At 47.6% G+C, this 19,229-nt stretch overlaps 1 protein-coding gene across 2 annotated transcripts; it reads right to left on the bottom strand.

The window, feature by feature from the left end:
• Positions 1-2,559: 2,559 nt before the first annotated feature.
• On the bottom strand, positions 2,560-17,588 carry ints2 (integrator complex subunit 2). Of its 2 annotated transcripts, none has more exons than XM_030101246.1 (25): positions 17,302-17,588; positions 16,172-16,481; positions 15,956-16,094; positions 15,408-15,510; positions 13,749-13,862; positions 12,702-12,832; positions 11,918-12,088; positions 11,258-11,478; positions 11,050-11,175; positions 10,818-10,889; positions 9,599-9,713; positions 8,990-9,058; positions 8,257-8,391; positions 7,957-8,133; positions 7,409-7,520; positions 6,742-6,846; positions 6,489-6,653; positions 6,195-6,396; positions 4,548-4,673; positions 4,280-4,481; positions 3,915-4,208; positions 3,592-3,699; positions 3,386-3,491; positions 3,083-3,259; positions 2,560-3,009 (listed from the first exon to the last, which is right to left on the bottom strand). In XM_030101246.1, exons 2-25 carry the CDS (start codon positions 16,465-16,467, stop codon positions 2,825-2,827), a joined length of 3,651 nt encoding a protein of 1,216 aa, XP_029957106.1. In that variant the 5' UTR covers positions 16,468-16,481; positions 17,302-17,588; the 3' UTR covers positions 2,560-2,824. The 2 variants fall into 2 exon arrangements, with proteins under 2 accessions (XP_029957106.1, XP_029957104.1); XM_030101244.1 differs by having other exon boundaries at positions 2,562-3,009; positions 7,409-7,523.
• Positions 17,589-19,229: the final 1,641 nt, after the last annotated feature.

Raw genomic sequence — 19,229 nt, 5'->3', positions numbered from 1 at the left:
TACTGTACGCAAAGTAAATAATACCTAAAATAGACAGCTCAAGCTTCAAAATCAGCATCTTACATGTTGTTAAAATTGAAGGAGAAGAGGGAGAGAGAATCTACTTTCCTTTAGCTTTTCAAAAAGTCAAAAAGAGCACTCCACGTCCTTCACACAGTGAAGCGCTGAGTGCACCACGTGGGCGTCTCACCACATTATACCTGAAGAACGCTCTGCTAACCTCCACGGCGCTCGAGAGGAGCTGGAGTGGGATTTTCTCTCCGCTCGCCTTTTATCACCGCCGAGTAAACAGAAGCAAATGGAGCCGTGATGTGACCTGGCTGAGTGTGTTCAGAGGAGAAGTGCAGGCCGGAGCATTGTTTTCAAGACAGAACACAGCAGGATCATAATGATTTGTGTGTATAATAATCACTTGATGTCTCTTTTGTGTTTTAATGGATTATTAAACCAGTGTCACTGAAGAATCGAAGCACAACTTAATCAGCTTAGTGTGATTGATTCAAACAGTCAGAGGAGGATTTCAACAACAAGCTCCTTGAGGCTGTGGAGATAAACCGCCTCAGAAGCATCTCATCTCCTCACATCCAACATGTATCATCCCCTGTGTATAAGTGCAGAAACAGGCTGGATAATGTGGAAATGTTCATGTATGATCTAATAAAACCCGGTTAGAAGAGAGTGATTCTTCTATAAAAGATCATTTTAAACTCCTACATCATTCCTGCAAACCTCCTGGTTTGCCTGAACCTGCCAGAGCTGCAGGCTGAATCTGAGGTTTTACATGTGGCAAGACTGCCCTCTGCTGATCAAGTGCGTGTGAAGCGTAAACAGGTCCTGATCCTGAGGACGCTTCTCTCTCACACACACACACACACACACACACACACACACACACACACACACACACACACACACACACACACACACACACACACACACACACACACACACACACACACACACACACAGGTGGAGCACAGAGGTGTGCAGCCTGCAGACACAGGATTCAGATCGTCACTGAAAACACAGTCACTGCATCAGAAATGATCATAAAGAAATCTTCTTTCCTCTTACTGAAAACATTCTCTCGTCTCTTCTTATTGAACGTGATCAAAGTCATGACTGCCTTAAGTGACTAATTCTTTTGTCAGACTTTTATCATAGAAGATGTTATTTTATATTTTCAATTTTATGGCAGAATCTTGAAAAAATGTGTCATTATTTAAAGTATAAAGTAAAATGTTAGCGTTTCACTGTTATTACTTCATTTTTCATGTCTGTGATGAACTGATGGAAGAGATGTGTTGGAAATTACCGCATGGCTGCAATATTTACAACAACTTCATCGCTCACATGGAAGGAAGGCTGTCAAAATCAGCCTCATTAACATAACAGCTGTGAAATCAAACACGCACACACACACACACACGCACACAGCAGGAATTGTCAAGACATTCCGGGTGTCCCTGAACACACCGCCAGGCACAGGCTCATCGTCTCAAATCCATTAACAGTGAGCAGAAATGATGTTGGCGATGTGAAGGAGACGAGAGCGCTCTGCGTCAGTCAATGCTGTCAGCAGACGGGCCTTCAGTGGTGGAGGAGTTACAGCGTGAACGGGTGTGTCTGGTCAATACAGATCTGCCCTACATTTTATGAAGAACGTCATGAAACCAGTCATTGAACGCCTCATAATAACAGGCCTCAGTCCAGATTCATCCAGCTCCAGCTGCATGGAGGTGGAATCATCATTATGGAACGGCTGCTGGAGACTGAGGAACTTCAAATGAAGCGACCGGAATCCCAGAAAAAACCTCTGGCCCAGCGGAGAGGCTGTAGAGTCTGGTAACTCAGCAGACAGGAAGTCCACTGGTGAACAGCAGGAAGTGAACTGATGCTCCAGGAAACACAAGTTACTGGTCCATGTTGTGGCTCTGGTGTTTTCTCAATGAACTGTTTGAGATGAGGCTAAATCATCACTACACGATTCCCTACTTTCATGACCTAAGATCACTGTAGCATGAACTATTCACTTTTTCCATAAAATTCACCCAACAGCCAAAAATCCCCCATTAGAAATTCGCGCCGGTGGAATTTTTCAAGGCAAAAGAGAGAAATTCTTCAGACATGGCAAGAAAAAAATTGTATAAAGCTAAAAAGCAGAGGGATTTTGTATGAAGTGCTACAATACAGTTTACGAGAGCCTCAAGTCTTGATCATCAGAATACAGACTACAATCATCCTGAACAAACAGCTTAAAAAATAAAGTTTTAGTGCTTCTGGTTTACTGAAATGTATTTCAAGTCTGATTTAGTTTATAGAAATACTTCACATTCAGTTTTCTATTTAATCAGGCTGAAAAATCTGCTCCAAATGACATATTTCATTGCTGAATGACAATAAACTGAAAGAAGGAACTGAGGATATTTTAAGGCTTCTGAATCTGGAACGATGTCTCAACAGGACATCAACTGTGAAAAGCTGTTTTTCGTTCCTGGATTTTTTTTTTCTTTAAAGGAGATTTTTCCCATTGACAATTATTGAAATGATCAGAGGCTGCTGCTGTTTTTTCATCAATCACTTTTCAGTCAAATGCTCACTTGTTTTATTAAAAAAAAAAAAAAAAAAACAGTATAAAAGCTCTACAACATGTTTCCTTCCTCTATTAAAGAAAGAAATTGACACTTCCAGCTTAGAAAAATACGTAGTCAAAAACTGGACCTATTTAACACTTTTTTTTTTCTTTCTCCAAATCAACAGTGAATGTGAATTGATTCCGTTTGAGAAGTGGTGGATGTGGAGCAGGCCGAGTCCGCACAGCGTTTCAGAGTCCGTGCAGCGTGGAGCTGATGATGTCCATGAAGGTGGCCTCGATGCAGTAGCACAGCTGGACGTCGGGGTCGGCGCCTCCCAGCTCCTCCGCCGTCTTCTGGGGCAGCGTCAGCGAGGAGGAGGAGCCCCGTCCGGGGAGCACGGCGTCCTGCGGCTTCTCCTTCAGGTACTGCAGGCCTGAACACACACGAGAGACACGTCTCACCGACCGGAAGCTTCACGGGAGGGAATCTGGAGAGAGGACACTCACGGGCGATCAGCGGGTCGACGTCTCTGGCCTTCGTCGCCACGTCAGAGGCGCAAACCTGCCCCACCTGTATGAGGAGAGACGCCACGTCGTCGTAGAGCGGCGGGAAGGCCTGGCAGAACGACACCAGGCAGGGCAGGGTGGGCATGAAGAAGGAGAACCGCTTGGCCCGGGTCAGCACTGGAAAAAAAAACACACACACACCGTGCTGGTACACGCTGTACACTTCAGCCATGCTGCAGTAGCAGCCTGCGGCCAGATGGTGGCAGTGAAATAAAGGGATGGAGCTGAAGAGAAACAGCTGACCTGTCAGGAGCGTTCCCATGACGCTGATGGCCAGGCGGGCCACGCTCAGCGACTTGGGCAGAGCGTACTGGGTGCAGAGGTAGGACAGCAGCTGGATGGCGAAGATCTGCAGAGAAAGTACACAAAGAAATGGTGGAGTGTGTGTGTGTGTGTGTGTGTGTTTGTGTGTGTGGGAACAGTGAGAGAGACTCGGTGGGAGGCCTCACCTGCTTCTCCAGCTGGGGCTGCGCCAGCAGCTCCGGGATGAAGTCCAGACAGATATGGATGGAGGGGATGCCTGCCACAGTCAGAGGCAGCAGAGCTTGAGGGTAACCCTGACGGAGAGGAAGAGGAGGAGGAGGAAGAGGAGGAGGAGGAGGAGGAGGAGGAGGAGGAGGGACAGGAGTCAGAATCAGTGGAGGGAGACGAGTGAGGAATCCGATGACGTCCGCCGGATCTGCTGCCGCCAGGCAGGAAGTGACGCCTCATGACTCAGTTTGGTTTCTGCTGGAGAATTCATCAGTGCTGATGAGTCACAGCCGGCGTTTACCTGAAAGTGAACCAGCTTGGCGATGTTGGGATCGGCGATGAACATCTGATGCAGCAGGCAGCAGATGAGACACTGCACCTCCCTCAGGTCGCTGAGCAGGCCCCCCTCCGGCTCCGTGTCGTCCACGCCGGCCGCCCCACCTCCGGGCCCCGGGCCCCCCTGTCTGGATCGGGCCGGCGCCGGGCCGCGGACACTTTTCAACAGGCTCTCGGTGGCGGCGGCGCCGGCCCCCAGCTGCTGCTCCTCGGAGTTTGGCAGACACACCTCCAGGAGGATCTGGACGGCGGCGCTGTCCTGGAGGGTCAGGGTTCGGGTTTTAATGTTTACGGCAGTCCGCTCCGGACGTGTCGGGAGGCGTGTCTCACCTGCGCGGCCAGCAGGGCGTTCTTCAGCTCCTCTCTGGTCACCTCGGGGGTGTCCGGCTGGCCGGGGACGCCCAGGTTGGACACGGTCTGGATCTGCCGGTCGAAGTCGGCCGTCTCCTTCAGGTGGCACTGCAGGTGAGCCTTGGAGGCCAGCAGGTAGCCGTTCAACATGTGGAGGACGATGTCCATCAGAGGGGGACACCTGGAGGGAGGCAGAGCGTCAGGACGTCCTGTCTGACTGATTCTGGCCCGTCTCCCGGCGTTTTACCTGTAGACTCGCTGGTCGCAGCGCAGCACGATGAGAGGATCCACCATCAGGTCGTTCTGAGTGTACCGCTGCTGCCTGAGCAGCTTCGCCGAGGGCTGGAGGGCGTTTACCGTCATCACCCACAACCTGCAACACAGACACGCCACTTTTTTACCTCCGTTCATGCCACTTTGGGTTTTATGGGGTGAGACATATGGAGGACCCGACTTGGAGCGTCATTAATTCAGGCGAAATGGCCCGAAACAGCCGATAAAAGAGGGAATCGGGCTGGTTGGCTGGCAGAAATATGATGTCCACTGAAGGAATCTGATATCAGAGGAAAGCTTGATGTGAAACGCACCTCAGCCTTTAATTACTTCATTTAGCCTCATCCGACTCAGAGAGCGGAGTTAAACTGGAACAGCAGGGAGCGACCGGAGCTCCAGGCCTTCCTGCAGCTGCTGCATCAATCAGCAGATTTGTGAGAAATCAGACGGCGTTTCCCTCGGAGGAGGAGGTCCGGGACGACATTCCCTCGGAGAGACTGTCCCTCAGTTTTTCTCGTTAGGTTATAAATCGATGCGGAGTCGGCCCGGAGCTTTGGTAGGAGCGCTCCTCCGGGCGCGGGGTCACTGCCGGGGGTCGCCCTCGTCTGTCCGCCGAGCTCTCGCACGCCGGCTCCGGACCTCTGATCAATTCATACAATAATCATGGAGCAGGCAGCCCGGAGTCGAGGGCAACAGCTCTCTGCACCGCAGATCTTCCTTTAATCCATTTACTGACTCCCCGAGCAACTTCCCTCCGTCCTGGCAGACAGAACTCCAGGTCACACGCCGCTCTTAACCTCTCGCTGCTCCGCTTTAACCGGCAGCGGAGCGGGAAGGTCAGCCAGGCATCCCGGCGTCTCATTAGTGAGGACAAAATACTGACTGGGACTCGAGATGGATCTGGAGCCACAACACACACCCACAAACACACAAGTTGACAATAGGCCTGCGTGTGGTCAGCGGTCTGTGTGAACGGTGAAGGACTGTCGGCACGAAGCTCCCAGCGGAGCAGGAAGCTCGAGTCGTGCTGGAACAACGGAGGAGAGCTGTTTTACTGCTGCAGTTTAGTTGTAGTTTATTCACACGCGATATCAGAAATACTGGACGTGTTTGACTGTTTCCTCCTATCCTCCGAACCCACAAAGAAACATCCACACCATAACGTAGAGTCTCAGTGTTAATGTAAAGAAAGCAGAAAGCTGTTTGACGGAAAGTGTAAAAGAGGATTTGTTTCAGTGAAGAAGAGCGATACCGGATTTGACCTTTGAGAGCATTTATGTATTATTCAAACATGAGTTTTCTGTCGAGCCAGACAAAGAGATATTTGTGGTTTTTAACGGCTCAAATCGATCCAACGAGGACACTTTTGAGGAGACAGTAATGTAATTTTATAAAACATTTATAAATATCATCTCTTTGTCTTATACGGAAGTGTTGAACACATTAATTTCCATGGAATAATTATATCTGCCAGGCATAATAATTATTTTATCTTTTATCAAAATTAAATTAGCAGTGTGTAAACAAACGCCGCGTTGTAATTGCTGTCATGTCTCATTCCCCGCTGACCTTCAGCGGTTTCTCACTCCGGGCTCGCGTCATTCGTCTCCGGAGCTCGTACCTGCGGGGCATCACAGTGTTCAGGCCCATCCACAGCTTGTTGAGCGTCTGCAGGATGCGGCGCGGGACGGCGGGCTCCAGCAGCAGAGCCATGCTGGCCGTCAGCGCCTCGGCGTACGGGATCAGGTCTCCCGGCGAGAGCAGCGTCAAACGCTCCAGGATCCGCATCAGGCGGGGACTGCTGGACGGCAACTTCTGGAAGGCTGGGGGCGCAACATTTCAACAAGCATGTATCCTGCAACATCATAAAGCTGACGTCCAGCGGGGTCGTGACCTCGTTTGGCGGCCCGCTCACCCTGGTGCAGCTGGCTCTGAGTGTATCTGCAGGAGTTGCTGGGGAGCATCATCTTCCTCAGCAGGGGCAGAGTCCCGGTCACCTCCTCCTCACACACCCAGTCCTCCACCAGGCACAGGTGGGGGTAGTTTGTGGCGAGCAGCCTCAGGAGGGCGGAGTGCAGACCTGGGGATTACGCCAGCGCACCGGTTCCTTTTAAACCGTTTATTTAGTGAAATAGATCTGAATGTGTTCGTGTGGGGAGGTGTCTCACCCCCCAGCTCCTGCTGCAGCCCCTGCGCCTGCGTCACCAGGTACTTGATGGGGATCTGATCCATCAGAGCTGCTGAGTAGGACTTTGGTTTTCTCTGCATCAGGGCTAAAAAAAAAAAAAAAACACACAACAGCAGAGAGACTGTAAACAAAGGAGAGAGCGCATGAGGCAAAAGAAGGACAAGTGGAGGCCTAAGCGTTTTATTTGGCGGTGTAAGGACGCCGGAGCTGCTGCGCCGTCGCCTTCAAGAAACGGAGGTGATTTTTCATTGACGGGGGTTCATTACCACTGCTGATGGGCTTCATTACTCCTTCCTTGAAGGCTGCGGGACCACTTGGGTAAACACAGCAATTAAAGAGATGGGCATAAACTCTCACATAAATCTGGCCTAATGAAGGGCAAGAGGAGAGCTCGTCATGGGAGAGAATAAACACTGACTAGGCTAACTGCTAATGCTGCCTCTAACCTACAGCTGTCCCAGTCAGCTCTGGAACCCGGCTCTCTGTCAGCCCGCATCCAGCGCCAGGAGAGGAGAGGATGAATGACTGCACATCCAGAGTGAGAGCGTCTCCTACGACTCCACAGAGGACAAACGCTCCCCTCCTCTTCCCCCCGTCGAACTCACAAAGCTTCCTTCAGAGGAGGAAACGAGAGAACAGGTACGCACCCAGCTGCTTGGTGCTGGCCAGCAGGTTCTCCTCGTAGGACAGGATGTAGTAGAGGACGAGGAGCTGCGTGGTGATGGAGTAGCGCTGCCGCCCCACTCGACCGCTCTCCCCCTGCTGAGAGTCAGGAACGGGCAAGAAACGATGGACTCCTTTCAGGACACTAAAAAGTAGGAGGCTCCGAACCGAGCCACTGTTAACGCTGATAATAGAGTCATAAACACGTCCAAGTGTCATAAAAAAAATACCTTACGGCCGCAACTAATTAGCTTTTCAGTCGAGTTCATTTAATAAAAAATGCATTTAACACAAAAACTATTAAAATACAATGCCATCGACGTTACTCTCTTGTCTCTTTATTAAACATTAGGTCACTTTATAATCACAGTTATTAAATTAATCCAAAGCATTAAAGCGTATCGTTGAACTATAAAGGGTGAAATGGACAAAAGCAAGAAGAGTAATATTAAGGAAATAAGTAATTACTGAAACTATAATAAGATTAAAGTAAAAGGTGTGTAACAGACAGTGAGGTGAAGCTGGGACTCACCGCGGCGCAGCTCTGGAAGACGTTGAGGATCTCCTGCTCCGTGATTGGCTGGTTGGTGGCCTCCGGGTTGGCCTTGGACGCCGGAGTGAGGATGGAGTTGATGTAGGCGTCGATGAGGGGGATGAGCTGGGTGTGGATGGGCGTGGTGGTTTGGCAGAGCTGGCGGTAGATCCAGTCCTGGTTTTACACACACAGACACACACACACACACACACACACACACACAGACACCACAACAAACACACAGATTTGACTCAAAGCTCCGCAGTGGGAAGACGTGCGATCGAGCGCCGGCTCTACCTTAATGGACACTTTGTGCTTGGTGAAGGCTCGGCTCCGGAGCAGCTGGTAGATGCAGTGGATGGGCAGGAATCCCGTGATGTTGGCACTGAGGTTGTTTGTCACCGCGACTCGAACCGCATGAGCCGTCACCACCTGCAGAGCAAGAAGTAATCAACGACTTGGGCTTTTTTCTCCCCCTGTCATCTGTTCATTAAACTCTTTTAGCATTCAACGATCACCATCACAGAGTTCATCAATAACATTACAGATATCACAAATCAAACAGAACGAGACAGATCAAATCTATAACACAAGTCGTTCACATTCTGTATACTTTGTAAAAAAGAAAAAGAAAAAGGGTTTTGGATCAGGAATTACTATTAGAAATAGCATTTCTATTTCAAAAGAAGAGTTTTATTATCTGATTTAATGGCTGGATGTCACTCATTAATCAAAGACACACACATTTTCAGTCAATTTGGAGTTACAAATGATCCTCAAATGCAAAAGAGAAAATGCAAACTCGACTATTAATTTATTTTTACATTAATCTGTTTAATATTTGAAAGACAAATAAATGTAGACTTCAGTAAAGAAAACATATTATAGAGTCTATGTTGTGATCAAACATTGTACAGAACTGGATTTGCTCGTACAACACAAATCAAGCTTTAGTAAATAGAATAAAAAAAAAAAAATCAAAATTAAATTACACAACAGCAAAAGGAGCAAGAAACATGCAGATCTGCACCTGCTCGGTGAAGATCTCCTGAGTGAAAATGGTCTTCATCTTGCTTAGAGAGCTGGGTTTGATTGCAATCTGGAAGAAGATGAACAATAACTCACTAAAAACAACAACGAAAAAAGAAACCGCCCTGCACAGAAACATCAACAGTGGTAGGTTAGCTCTGGTGAAAACAACCTGCAGGCAACCGTGCTCATATTTTGTAATTCCCTCCTTTCATATTTCATAGGAAAAAAAAAAAAAAAAAAACATTCTACATGGCAGGCACAAGCCTGAATTGAGAGGATTGCCCTGGGGGTGGAAACAAACAGGCTCTAAATCCAATTACATTACACATCTTAGTGGAAAATACACTGAGACAGGAAAACTACTTAGCACACAGGCAGGAAACAATAGTGCACTTAATAAGTAATAAAACAGCAAATTGGCCACGGGGTATGGACTGTCTCGCTAGATATGTGTACGCTGCGAGTGCTGCATTAGTGTAGCTGATACGGTCCTTATAGACGGAGCAGCGGCGGCGGCGGCGGCGGAGGAGGAAGAGGAGGAGCGGGGCCACGAGCTGGTCAGCCAGACTGACGTATTGATCAGCCGTCCTCCCACCTCCCACCTTACCTTCATCCCCAAAGTGGAGCACACCAACTCAATAATGGAGCTGAGCTGGTTGCTATGGAAATACATGGCAACCAGTAATAGCATCTCTCCAAAAGAAGCAGAGACGCCTGCAGCGCTGTAAGGAGGAGGAAGACACACACTTTACTGAGGAGAGACGCTCGGGCCCGTCGTTAATCCTGCATCATGCGCTGCAGAATTTTAATAAACTCATTATGCTATCAACCCACACACACACAGACACACACACAGCCCACACATCTTCCACCCATTTAGCTGAGATTAAAGTAAGAAAAAGGTCACTTCACACCGTGATGATTTAGTCACGAACGTGCACGCATTCATAAAGTGTGCCGCAGCGACGCCGGCAGCCTCTAATAAACAGACTTTGCAGAGTTTACGGCTCCAGATTCCCACAGATTCCGGGGCAGGAAGGAGCGAAAGCCCTTCAGAGTGGACATAAACAAAGCTCCGGGTGTGACTGCACACACAGGACTCAACACATTTAACCTATCATTTAACTTTAACGGCTCCTTGCGAGGGCTACTATTCCCTCACTTCTCCCCGGTTTGTGATAAAGTTTCAATTACGGCTGCAGCCGGCGCACGCCGAGGAGCCGGTCCCAGATTATGACTTCAGTAAAAAATATTTAATAATCAGACCGTCCGGTGACAAACACAATGTGCTATCAATAAGAAACAGTGTGGAACACTCTAATAAAAGTGGAGAGATCTGATAGCAGCTGCAATGTGCTGAATAAATGAAACATGACTCAATGATTTAACCTATTGGCAAAGGCTGCATCAGTATATTACTGCTAATCATTACATATTGAACAGTTCACAGATTTACAGTATTATCAATTGATGATCCTTAAACTGCTTTTTTTAAAATACTGGCAGTAATATCTAAAGCCGCAGCTACTTGATTCAAACAGCATAATAAACACACACACACACACACACACACACATTAAGTACAACTCAACCACACGGTCGGAGTGTATGTAAAATTAATAAGGAATAATACCTGCAGCAACTTCTCCACATTAATGTTTCTGTCAATATTAAGTATTTAACGCTCGGTTTGCATTATTCAGTCAAGTCGAATGAATCAAAAAGTTTAACAACACTAAAGAAAGTCCTGATAGTTTCAGATGGCGTGTCTTATTTTTTTCAGAGCTGCAGTTTTGTTTTCATGCTAACCGTTTTGATTTTCTCACCTCTCGAAGTACTCCTCCTCTTTGATCATCCAGCTGAGCCACATGACCATGAGCTGCTCCTGCTCTGGAGTGCTGAACACACACACGCAGAAAAACACACACAGACACACACACACACACAGAGAAAGAAGATAACCAGCATTCATTGACAGCAAATCAAACCGCGGTCCAGTGTTAGCTGAAGAGGTTTGTGATCCGGCAGCAGAGAGCGGGGGGGCGGGGCTTGGTGTACCTGACCAGAGTGGGGAAGGCCAGCAGCTTGCAGAAGGACAGGGAGACGAAGCGAACCCCCGCCGGAGTGGCCGGCGGCCGGCTGGTCATCAGCTGCAGCAGCTGCTCCGCCTCCTCGTCAGTCGGTCTGGAGGAGATTCGTTCTCACAGATTAACCTTTAACCCCTCACACGTGGACGCGCGGAGCGGCGATGGCGGCGGCGGCCTACCTGAGCCCGGCGATGCCCATCAGGGCGCAGTAGAGGCGCAGCAGGGCGCTGGCCTTCACCACGTGCTCCTCCCGGAGGCCGGAGTAGCCCGAGCCGCCGCCCTCCTCCGGGTCGCCGTCGTTGGGGACGTGGGTGCTGCGGGAGCGAGGCAGGATGGCCACCAACTCCAGCAGCAGCTGCCGGCGCATCTGCCACAGCACCGAGCTGCTCTCCCGCTTCCGCTGGCAGCGCCGAGAGAGACGCGATCGTTAATGCTAGCTGCGGCTCAAATCGCCTCACTGACAACACCGCTCATAATCAATTAACCCAGAAGCTTTTCGGTGCGTTTGTGCGGCGCTCTCCAGAGACGTGCGGCCCGCTGGTTCAGGGCAGAGGAGGAAATTTCACACATTTTCTATAACGTAAACAAAAGGTGACATTTGCAGCGGCTGCAGAGTGTATTTGCCATCAGATCGCGGACACAGCAGCACTTCCTTTATGGCTTCTGGGACATTTTCAGCATTATCCGGAATTGGTGAGGATTCAACTGAAGAGCCGACAGAGGAATAATACAGGAGGAAGAGAGGCTGGCGGCGGATGAAGTGGCCCGGGCGGACGAGACACTGGAGTGTGGATGTGTCTGCTGTCGTGTGAGTAGATACATGCCATGGTTTGGCTCACCTGCTGCCCGTTGCGGATGAACATGCTGAACCACGTGCGCACTTTGCTGTTGGTTCCCAGCAGGAGGCCGCTGACGTAGGAGACCAGCGGGCTGACCGCGTCGTCCGCAGTGTCCGGCTTGTAGTCCAGAGTGAGAGCCACTCCCAGCCCGGGCAGGTGACACTCCTCCACCTACGACACACACAAACACGGGTCATTTAATATCTCATCACTCACACCACCGCCCCCCTCCTCCCCACAGCAGCCTGCATTCACGAGACACGGACGACTAGCTCGACGAGTCCCTGAACTAACATGAAATTCTGGAGCCCTGTTTTCTAAGTCAACAAAAGTCCAGCCCTGTATGCATCATTCAGCAGAGCAATGAATTTCTACAGCCTCCCGGGGCCTCGTTCGATAGCTGACCTTGTGCTGTAACCTCCTCCAGAGAAGGAGGGAAGCGAGAAGACAAATCTCTCCCCTCAGGGATCACATCACAAAGTGTACCACAACATAAATCACCAGAAAGAAAGAAAAACCGTCTGTGTTACTAATCTCTGTGAAGAGGGCTGATCCAAGCAGAGAAAACAAGTTCCTGAGTCCAATGAGTTTATTTGGACGCATGTTAACACATGAAGGAAGCAAACTATGATCTGTTGATTAGACGATCCTGTTTCGTTCCGGCACAGAGGAGCGAACGTCAGCTTGGTGGAATAAACGTCTTCGTCTCCGAGCAGCTCGTCTGTGTGAGTCTGAAGCCGAGCAGCGACGTGTGGAGCGCGGCGATAACCCGGGAGAAACTCACCACCATGGCTCTGATGTTGAGGGCCTGCGAGGGGTTCATCTGACACAGCTGCCTCAGGGCTTCGGTCCGGCGCCGGCCACCCACACTCTCCTCATCCTGACGCTCGCCGTTCTTTATCAGACCTCTGCAAACTGCAACACGCACACGCACACACACAGTCAGAGGCTATATTTGGATTGCTGGGTTTGGACAGGCTCAGTTCAATGAAGTGATTATCTACGATGAATGAATGAACTCCAGTAAACTGTGCAGGTTAAACCTTTGATTTTCTTTAGGTATCATGAACTCATCACGGCTTCTCTCCTCAGACCAACTTTTTGAAAACGCCCTGACTCAGTATTAATGCCAACGGACAAAAGAAAAGCTGTTCCGGGCCGGTTTTGGCCCACGGGCCTCACGTTTGCCACCCTTGCCTGAGAGAAACCGTATCAGTTGTGATCAGACGGCGAACATATGAAGTGGATTTGTCATGAGATCTACGTCATAACTGCTCTACATTTATGAGGAATTATTAAAAGACACATATATTGCATATATTATAACTTCTGCATTGAAACAAAATCTAAGTAAGATTCCACTAAATTTCAGACATAATAGTGACTTTAGTATAATTAACATTTCACTCTTGTTTTCAGGTTACATTAATTAATTGAAGTCAATCAGTACGAATGAAAATATTCTGACTCTACTTTTCTAATTCCCTCACTTCAAGAAGTTTCATTAAAACAGATCAATTCAAAAGCAGGAAAAGTCCAAACCTGAGATAACTCTTTAGGTTTTAGACACACAAACCAAATGATCAAAAAAAAAAAAAAAAACTAAACGTGACAGAGTCTGACGCTTCTGGATGGCGGGATTTCAACCCGTCAACCTTCAGATGAACTCATTTTGCTCTGTTAGCAGAGAACCAGTGTGACTCGTCCACTGACAGCCCAGAGCTGGAACCCTCTTCAGCGTTTCTTCGAAACGAGCCATGGAGCCGTCCAGCTGGACGTGACAGTTCCTTCCTCCGCTCTGCTCCGCGTTGCTGAGAGTCGGCTGGATTACCTTCGTTGAAGCTGTCGGGAACATTCGCCACCAGCAGACACAGGAACCAGTCGCCGTTCCGGACGTGGAGCAGAGCCTCGGCGACGTCCACGATGGGCAGCAGGGACGGCAGCTCTGAGGGGAAAAATCACACAGTTTAATGGAGGCTCCATTTATAAACATATCAGAGCATATACAGTAAAAAAGACTATTTCAGCACCTTATAACAGAGGAACTGAAGGGAAGAGGAGGGAAACATGAAAAGCATTTGAAATTTTGTCTTGGAAGTGCTTGATAGATAAGGTTAGACTGATTTCAGTCACACTCTGTTTACAATTTAACTTGGAGAAAAAGACGTCTTGATCCAAACGAACTCAGCGCAACAGGAAATCCTCATAGTAAAGTTACTGGAGTCCTCTGGCAATGAACAGACGGCACACTGCCACATTAAATCCACAGCCAATACACACAAAGGCCATCTTTAAAATCACATCACACTGTGAACCTATCCAATAGAAAAGCCATAAATGAAGGATAAAGTCCACCTTTTCAGTGTTTTATCTGTATTTTATGCAGTGAGCAGAACTTTCTGGACAGATTTGACTTGTCTTGTGGCTTCAGGACACCAGTGATCACCAAAACCTCCACTGAGGCAGTTTTATCTGTGAAGATGACCTGTAATAACAAATAACGAGTCCGTCTGTGGTAAAATCTCACTGCTCCCAAGGCAGCATCTCACTGTTTAAAAAGAGATCAAGGTTTTTTCTGGACTAAAAGTCAAGTACCTCGGCTTCAGAGGAGTGTGTGTGTGTGTGTGTGTGTGTGTGTGTGTGTGTGTGTGTGTGTGTGTGTGTGTGTGTGTGTGTGTGTGTGTGTGTGTGTGTGTGTGGAGAATTGCTGGGAGTTTACAGCCTCCATGTCTGCTTTGCCAGGAGAGAGTGAAGACTTACAAAACATCCACTCTCCTCTCCTGTAACATTTGGAAGCACTTAAGGAGAACGTCACCGCAAATACACGACAAACAAGAGACTCAGACGTGAAGTCACTTTGTTGCTCGCTCCGTTTCGGTGGTTTAACGAGGGATTACATGTCAGCCCGGTACAGACTGTCAGCGAGATGAAGAGCAGAGGAAGAAAAAGACGACCAGCCTGGAACGAAGCTATGTAAAGCACGAAGTGATGATCAACCGTCATCGGAACACGGCTCATTAGCATCGCTGGTCACATGTGGAAGAAGAGACAAGTGAAGCCAACCAGCAGGAAAACGGTGTTTAAATAGCACAAAAACCTTGTTGAAATTGGCCTTATGCTGAGATTGTTGAAGATTTCTGTGGTAATTGTTTGGTTTTGTAAAACATCAAACAATAAGTGTCTTGAATTATTTTATTGGTCCGTCCCCTGAAGTAAAATGACACTGACATGTCTGATTAACAGTTTCTGTTCCTAAAACGTTTCTGTCCAGCTGTCATCTCTCTTTTCCAGCTGTTCTTCCCACAATGCATTATTCTCACTGTGACACAAACCCGTTAAAACCGGCTCAGTTAGGAATTCATGGATCACATCTAGCATGATCTTCTCGTTGTGCAGAAGTTAAAACTAAAACAATTATAATTGTCAGATCTATTTCCAATAAGAAAAAAAAAAAGCTTGTCTCATTCTGATCGGAAGCTGGATTCATTACCTGCTTGTAAGATGCAGAGGACGTCTGCCACCTCCTCCAGGTACACGGGGCTCTCAAACAGTTCCGAAGACTTGAGGAAAAACTCTCCGTTTGAATCTGCCACCTGAGAAAACAACAAGAAGCAATCATCCCCGTCCCTCGATCAGAGGAGGAAACTATTCAGCACAGAGAAATATCTCATTCCAGAGGATGTGAGAGGAATGAGGAGTCATTTCTGATCCCAACTTCAACTTTAATGATCAATTAAACAAAACTGTGTGTTTCTTTCATGTGTGACCCATTTCCGCAAGAGATACAGCAATTTATTTTCCTTTGTAATTCCTCTGGATTTATTCCCGTCTCTCAGTATCAAACATGCTTTAGATGTCTTCCCCTCATCTACATAAAACACACTGCAGATTTGAGTCATTAGCAGTCATCAGAAAGTCTGCAGCTCCTCAGCAACCTCTCAGTGATGCTTCTGTTTCAGCGAGTTCACTGGAGGACTAATATTCAAATTCTAGAAACAAGAAGGTATTGATAGAGAGTGATAGAAGCTGTGATTATACCTTATTCATGATGGCCAGCAGCTCGCTGAGGGTCAGACGGAGCCTCCTGAGGGGATCGCTGTGTTCGAACTCCAGCGTCAGGCCGTGCTGCAGCTGGGACACCAAGATGCTCTCTGCATTAGCGCCTCCAGCTTTTTGTCTATCGAAGAGAGAATGCAGGTGTTATCTAGGGTCCTCTGTTCTGCAGGTTGATGACTGTGTGAAGGTCGTTCATACCTGAGCTGCAGCTCCTTCCTCGCGTCCTGCTCCAACGCGTGAAAGTCCACAGACAGAAGAGCCACGATAGAGTTAACGGCCTCCACTCCGGCGAGCAGGCGGAGGATGAGCTTCTTGTCCTGCGCCCAGGACTGGCTCTGGTCGGCCGGGGCGCACAGGGCCATCCGGACCAGGCAGGGCAGCAGCAGCCTCAGCTCCGGGTCGCTGAGCGCCGCCAGGCGCACCACGTCCACCTTCTGCATGGCTTCAAAAGCATAGGGGCTGACAAACTGCAGCAGCCCGGTGCTGTCTGCCATCTCTGTGTTCACACCTGCAGGAAACCAGACAGAAGATGTGATGGAAGAGACAGACTGCAGGTATTTGTCAAAAACATTGTCCTTGGTGCAGGTGACTCCCATGAACATCTTTATACTGATGATTGTGCAACACTGTGCATCTATTTGTTTTGCTGTTTTTCTCTGTGCCTCCTTACTGCCTCTTGGCCATGTCATCATTATAAACGATGAATGATTGTCTAATAACCTACCTGACAAAATAAACATGACATAAAATTTTGTGCTAAGTGTAAACACATCACCATCCAGATAACAGCTGTCATCATGTGTCAACAGAATCTGTCTGCACAATAATTTTAAACGTTATTGTTTAGTATACATCTGACCCAAGGTAACCTGTTTGTTGGTGGTGTTTACGTTCGGCTTATTAAATCAGATGTGGCAAAATAAAAGTTAATACAATCACGTTGCTAACAACACACCACATGCTACTAGCTAGCAGAGCTAACACTCCCGTACTATAGGGAGGTGAAATCATTCCAAAGTCTTAAATTATTAAAATTTTAAGTACTCAACAATGAAACGTTACCTTGGCTGAAAGAATAAATCACAATAAAATAGTATACGTTCATAAATGCATGAAAATGAGGCAATGTGAAACTTCGTATTAGCAGTTAGCTGTTAGCGGCTACATTGTTTCGCTGTTCCGTCCGTTATTATCGCAGAAGCTATTAGCATGCTAACTAGCCGGCTAGCAGCTAAAGCTAGGCTAGCATTTTAGAAGACAATACTCGCTATTTCCTGCGCCGTGTAAACATTTTCTGTTATAATAAAAACCACCAGAAATTATCTTACCTTATGTATTATGATAAAGTAAGTGTTTGAAAGAGGAATGTGAGCACGGAGGCCTCCAGACCTCGGACTCTGCTGTGCACCGGCAGCCGCCACAGAGAGTCTGGACCCGCTGAGAGGTCCGGGAAGATGCCGGTATGTTTATTATGGAGCTGTGTTTATTCCCAGGAGATTGTAAAGTGTGGCTGAATGCAGAGTGTGTGTGCAGTGAGCGGTGTCATTGTGAAGGTGCGGGGCAGTGATCCTGTCAGTGTGGAGGAGCTGGATGAAGCTGCTCGGGTCCTCCTACCCTGCAGAGGACGCAGGGACTGACCGACACAGTGTGAGAGTCACGGGTTCGATTCCGCTGGAAGCCGAAACTGTGTTCTCTCCCACGGTGTGTGGTTCAAAAACATGCATTTTTAAAAAAATAATCGTTGCCTCTAAACTGTGTGTGTTCCTGTGTCTTAACCTGCTTTTAACAGGATTTGCAATAAATACTGTTGTTCCAAATAACAGTGCTCTTTTCTTTCCCTAAATTTACATCGGCTTTGATTGAGTTTTAATTGTTTCTTCATTTTTTTGTGATTTCTGCTTCCAAGTATGGAATCATTTAGGGAGTTAAATGATTATTACCATCATTAGTATTATTATTATTTACACAGTTGCCTCAGTTGCATAGGTGTGAATCTGAGTGGTTGGAGTGTTCAGGGTGTAACCTGCCTTCACACAGTCAGCTGTGTGTTTAACACCTCTGATCTGGGGGAAGCACTGGCCCAGTGAAGAAGATGAGTAATAAGAGACTTTTTAAAAATCCGGAGTCATCCATCATTGGACTGTGGAAGAAAAGTGAAGAAAAGCCATGGAAGAACAAGAAAGCACAACCTCGGCACAGCTTAGCTTCTGGCCTTTTTCTTTTTTTTCCCACCAGATTTGGATCAAGATAAATAGCAGATGCATGTTTAACCTTTTCATCAGTCTTAAACATCCCGACTTTTCACCGTCTGAACCCGCCCTGTCACTGACACGAGCGATGTTGGTATAAATCCAAGTATTAAACCTGAATTCACGTTCAAGGGCAGGCTGACAGCAGTTCGCTGTGGAATGAAGGAAAAACAGAGCAGGACCTCTGTTTATTCACAGGCCGCTGACAGCTAGAGACAAAACGCAGAAAATTCTCCAAAGAATGAACTGCCAGCTGCTACTACATGACCCTGGGGCAAGCCGGCAATTTACAAGTAAGATATCCGCCTCAAATTACCATGCAGGGTTATTTCACTGCCTTTCCCACTCGACAGCAGAGTGCACTTTTAGGAGGATAAGTGGAAGCTGATGGTTTACTGCAAAAGAAACCACAATTTTCCAGAAACAAAACACGGCCAGATTAATTTCCAAAAGTGTATTAAATGCTGGATGTATTTGTGTACTCTCAAAAGGAGATCGAACACTGTGACGGCCAAGATAAAGACAAAAAAAACAAAAGATTACCCAACAGCACGTCTTCTCCCGCATGTCCAGCTGGTTCAAGTTCATTTACACCACATCTTCACTCTCACACTCCATCGCTTGACCACCCCCCCCTCGCCCTTCCCGCCCCCCCAAGGCAAGAAACACAAGCACAGGGAAATAAGTTGACGCACTTTATTCCTAAAACAGAAGCCACGCCACCAACTGCCGACGTGGCCTTCATATAGAATTATTTATATATATTGCCGTTTGGTTTTTGTGTCTAAATGTGTGGTATAAAATACTATATACAACAATGTACCTCTTTATTTGAACACAGTGAAGTTCATTGCTGTACAAAGTCCTCTGTAGCTACAGCTTCGCTGTAAGTCCTCCACGCTCGCAGGCATGAAACATAATTCTCCAACTCTAACTCTTCTGTACATTGTGACAATACAAATATTCTGTCTCCATTACAAAAAATAATACTCTAAAAGCAACCTACT

This window comes from Salarias fasciatus, chromosome 10 (assembly GCF_902148845.1).
Source record: "Salarias fasciatus chromosome 10, fSalaFa1.1, whole genome shotgun sequence".
Classification (NCBI taxonomy): Eukaryota; Metazoa; Chordata; class Actinopteri; order Blenniiformes; family Blenniidae; genus Salarias; species Salarias fasciatus.
Note: the sequence above shows the minus strand (reverse complement) of the source record. Positions and strands in the feature narration are given on the sequence as shown.

Coding starts and splice junctions, on each gene's coding strand:
- ints2 (XM_030101244.1), bottom strand. CDS start 16,467: ATGGCAGACAGCACCGGGCTGCTGCAGTTTGTCAGCCCCTATGCTTTT. Junction 12,833..13,748: donor TCCCGACAGCTTCAACGAAG/GTAATCCAGCCG, acceptor TGCGTGTTGCAG/TTTGCAGAGGTCTGATAAAG. Junction 6,847..7,408: donor GGCCAGCACCAAGCAGCTGG/GTGCGTACCTGT, acceptor TTTTTTTTTTAG/CCCTGATGCAGAGAAAACCA.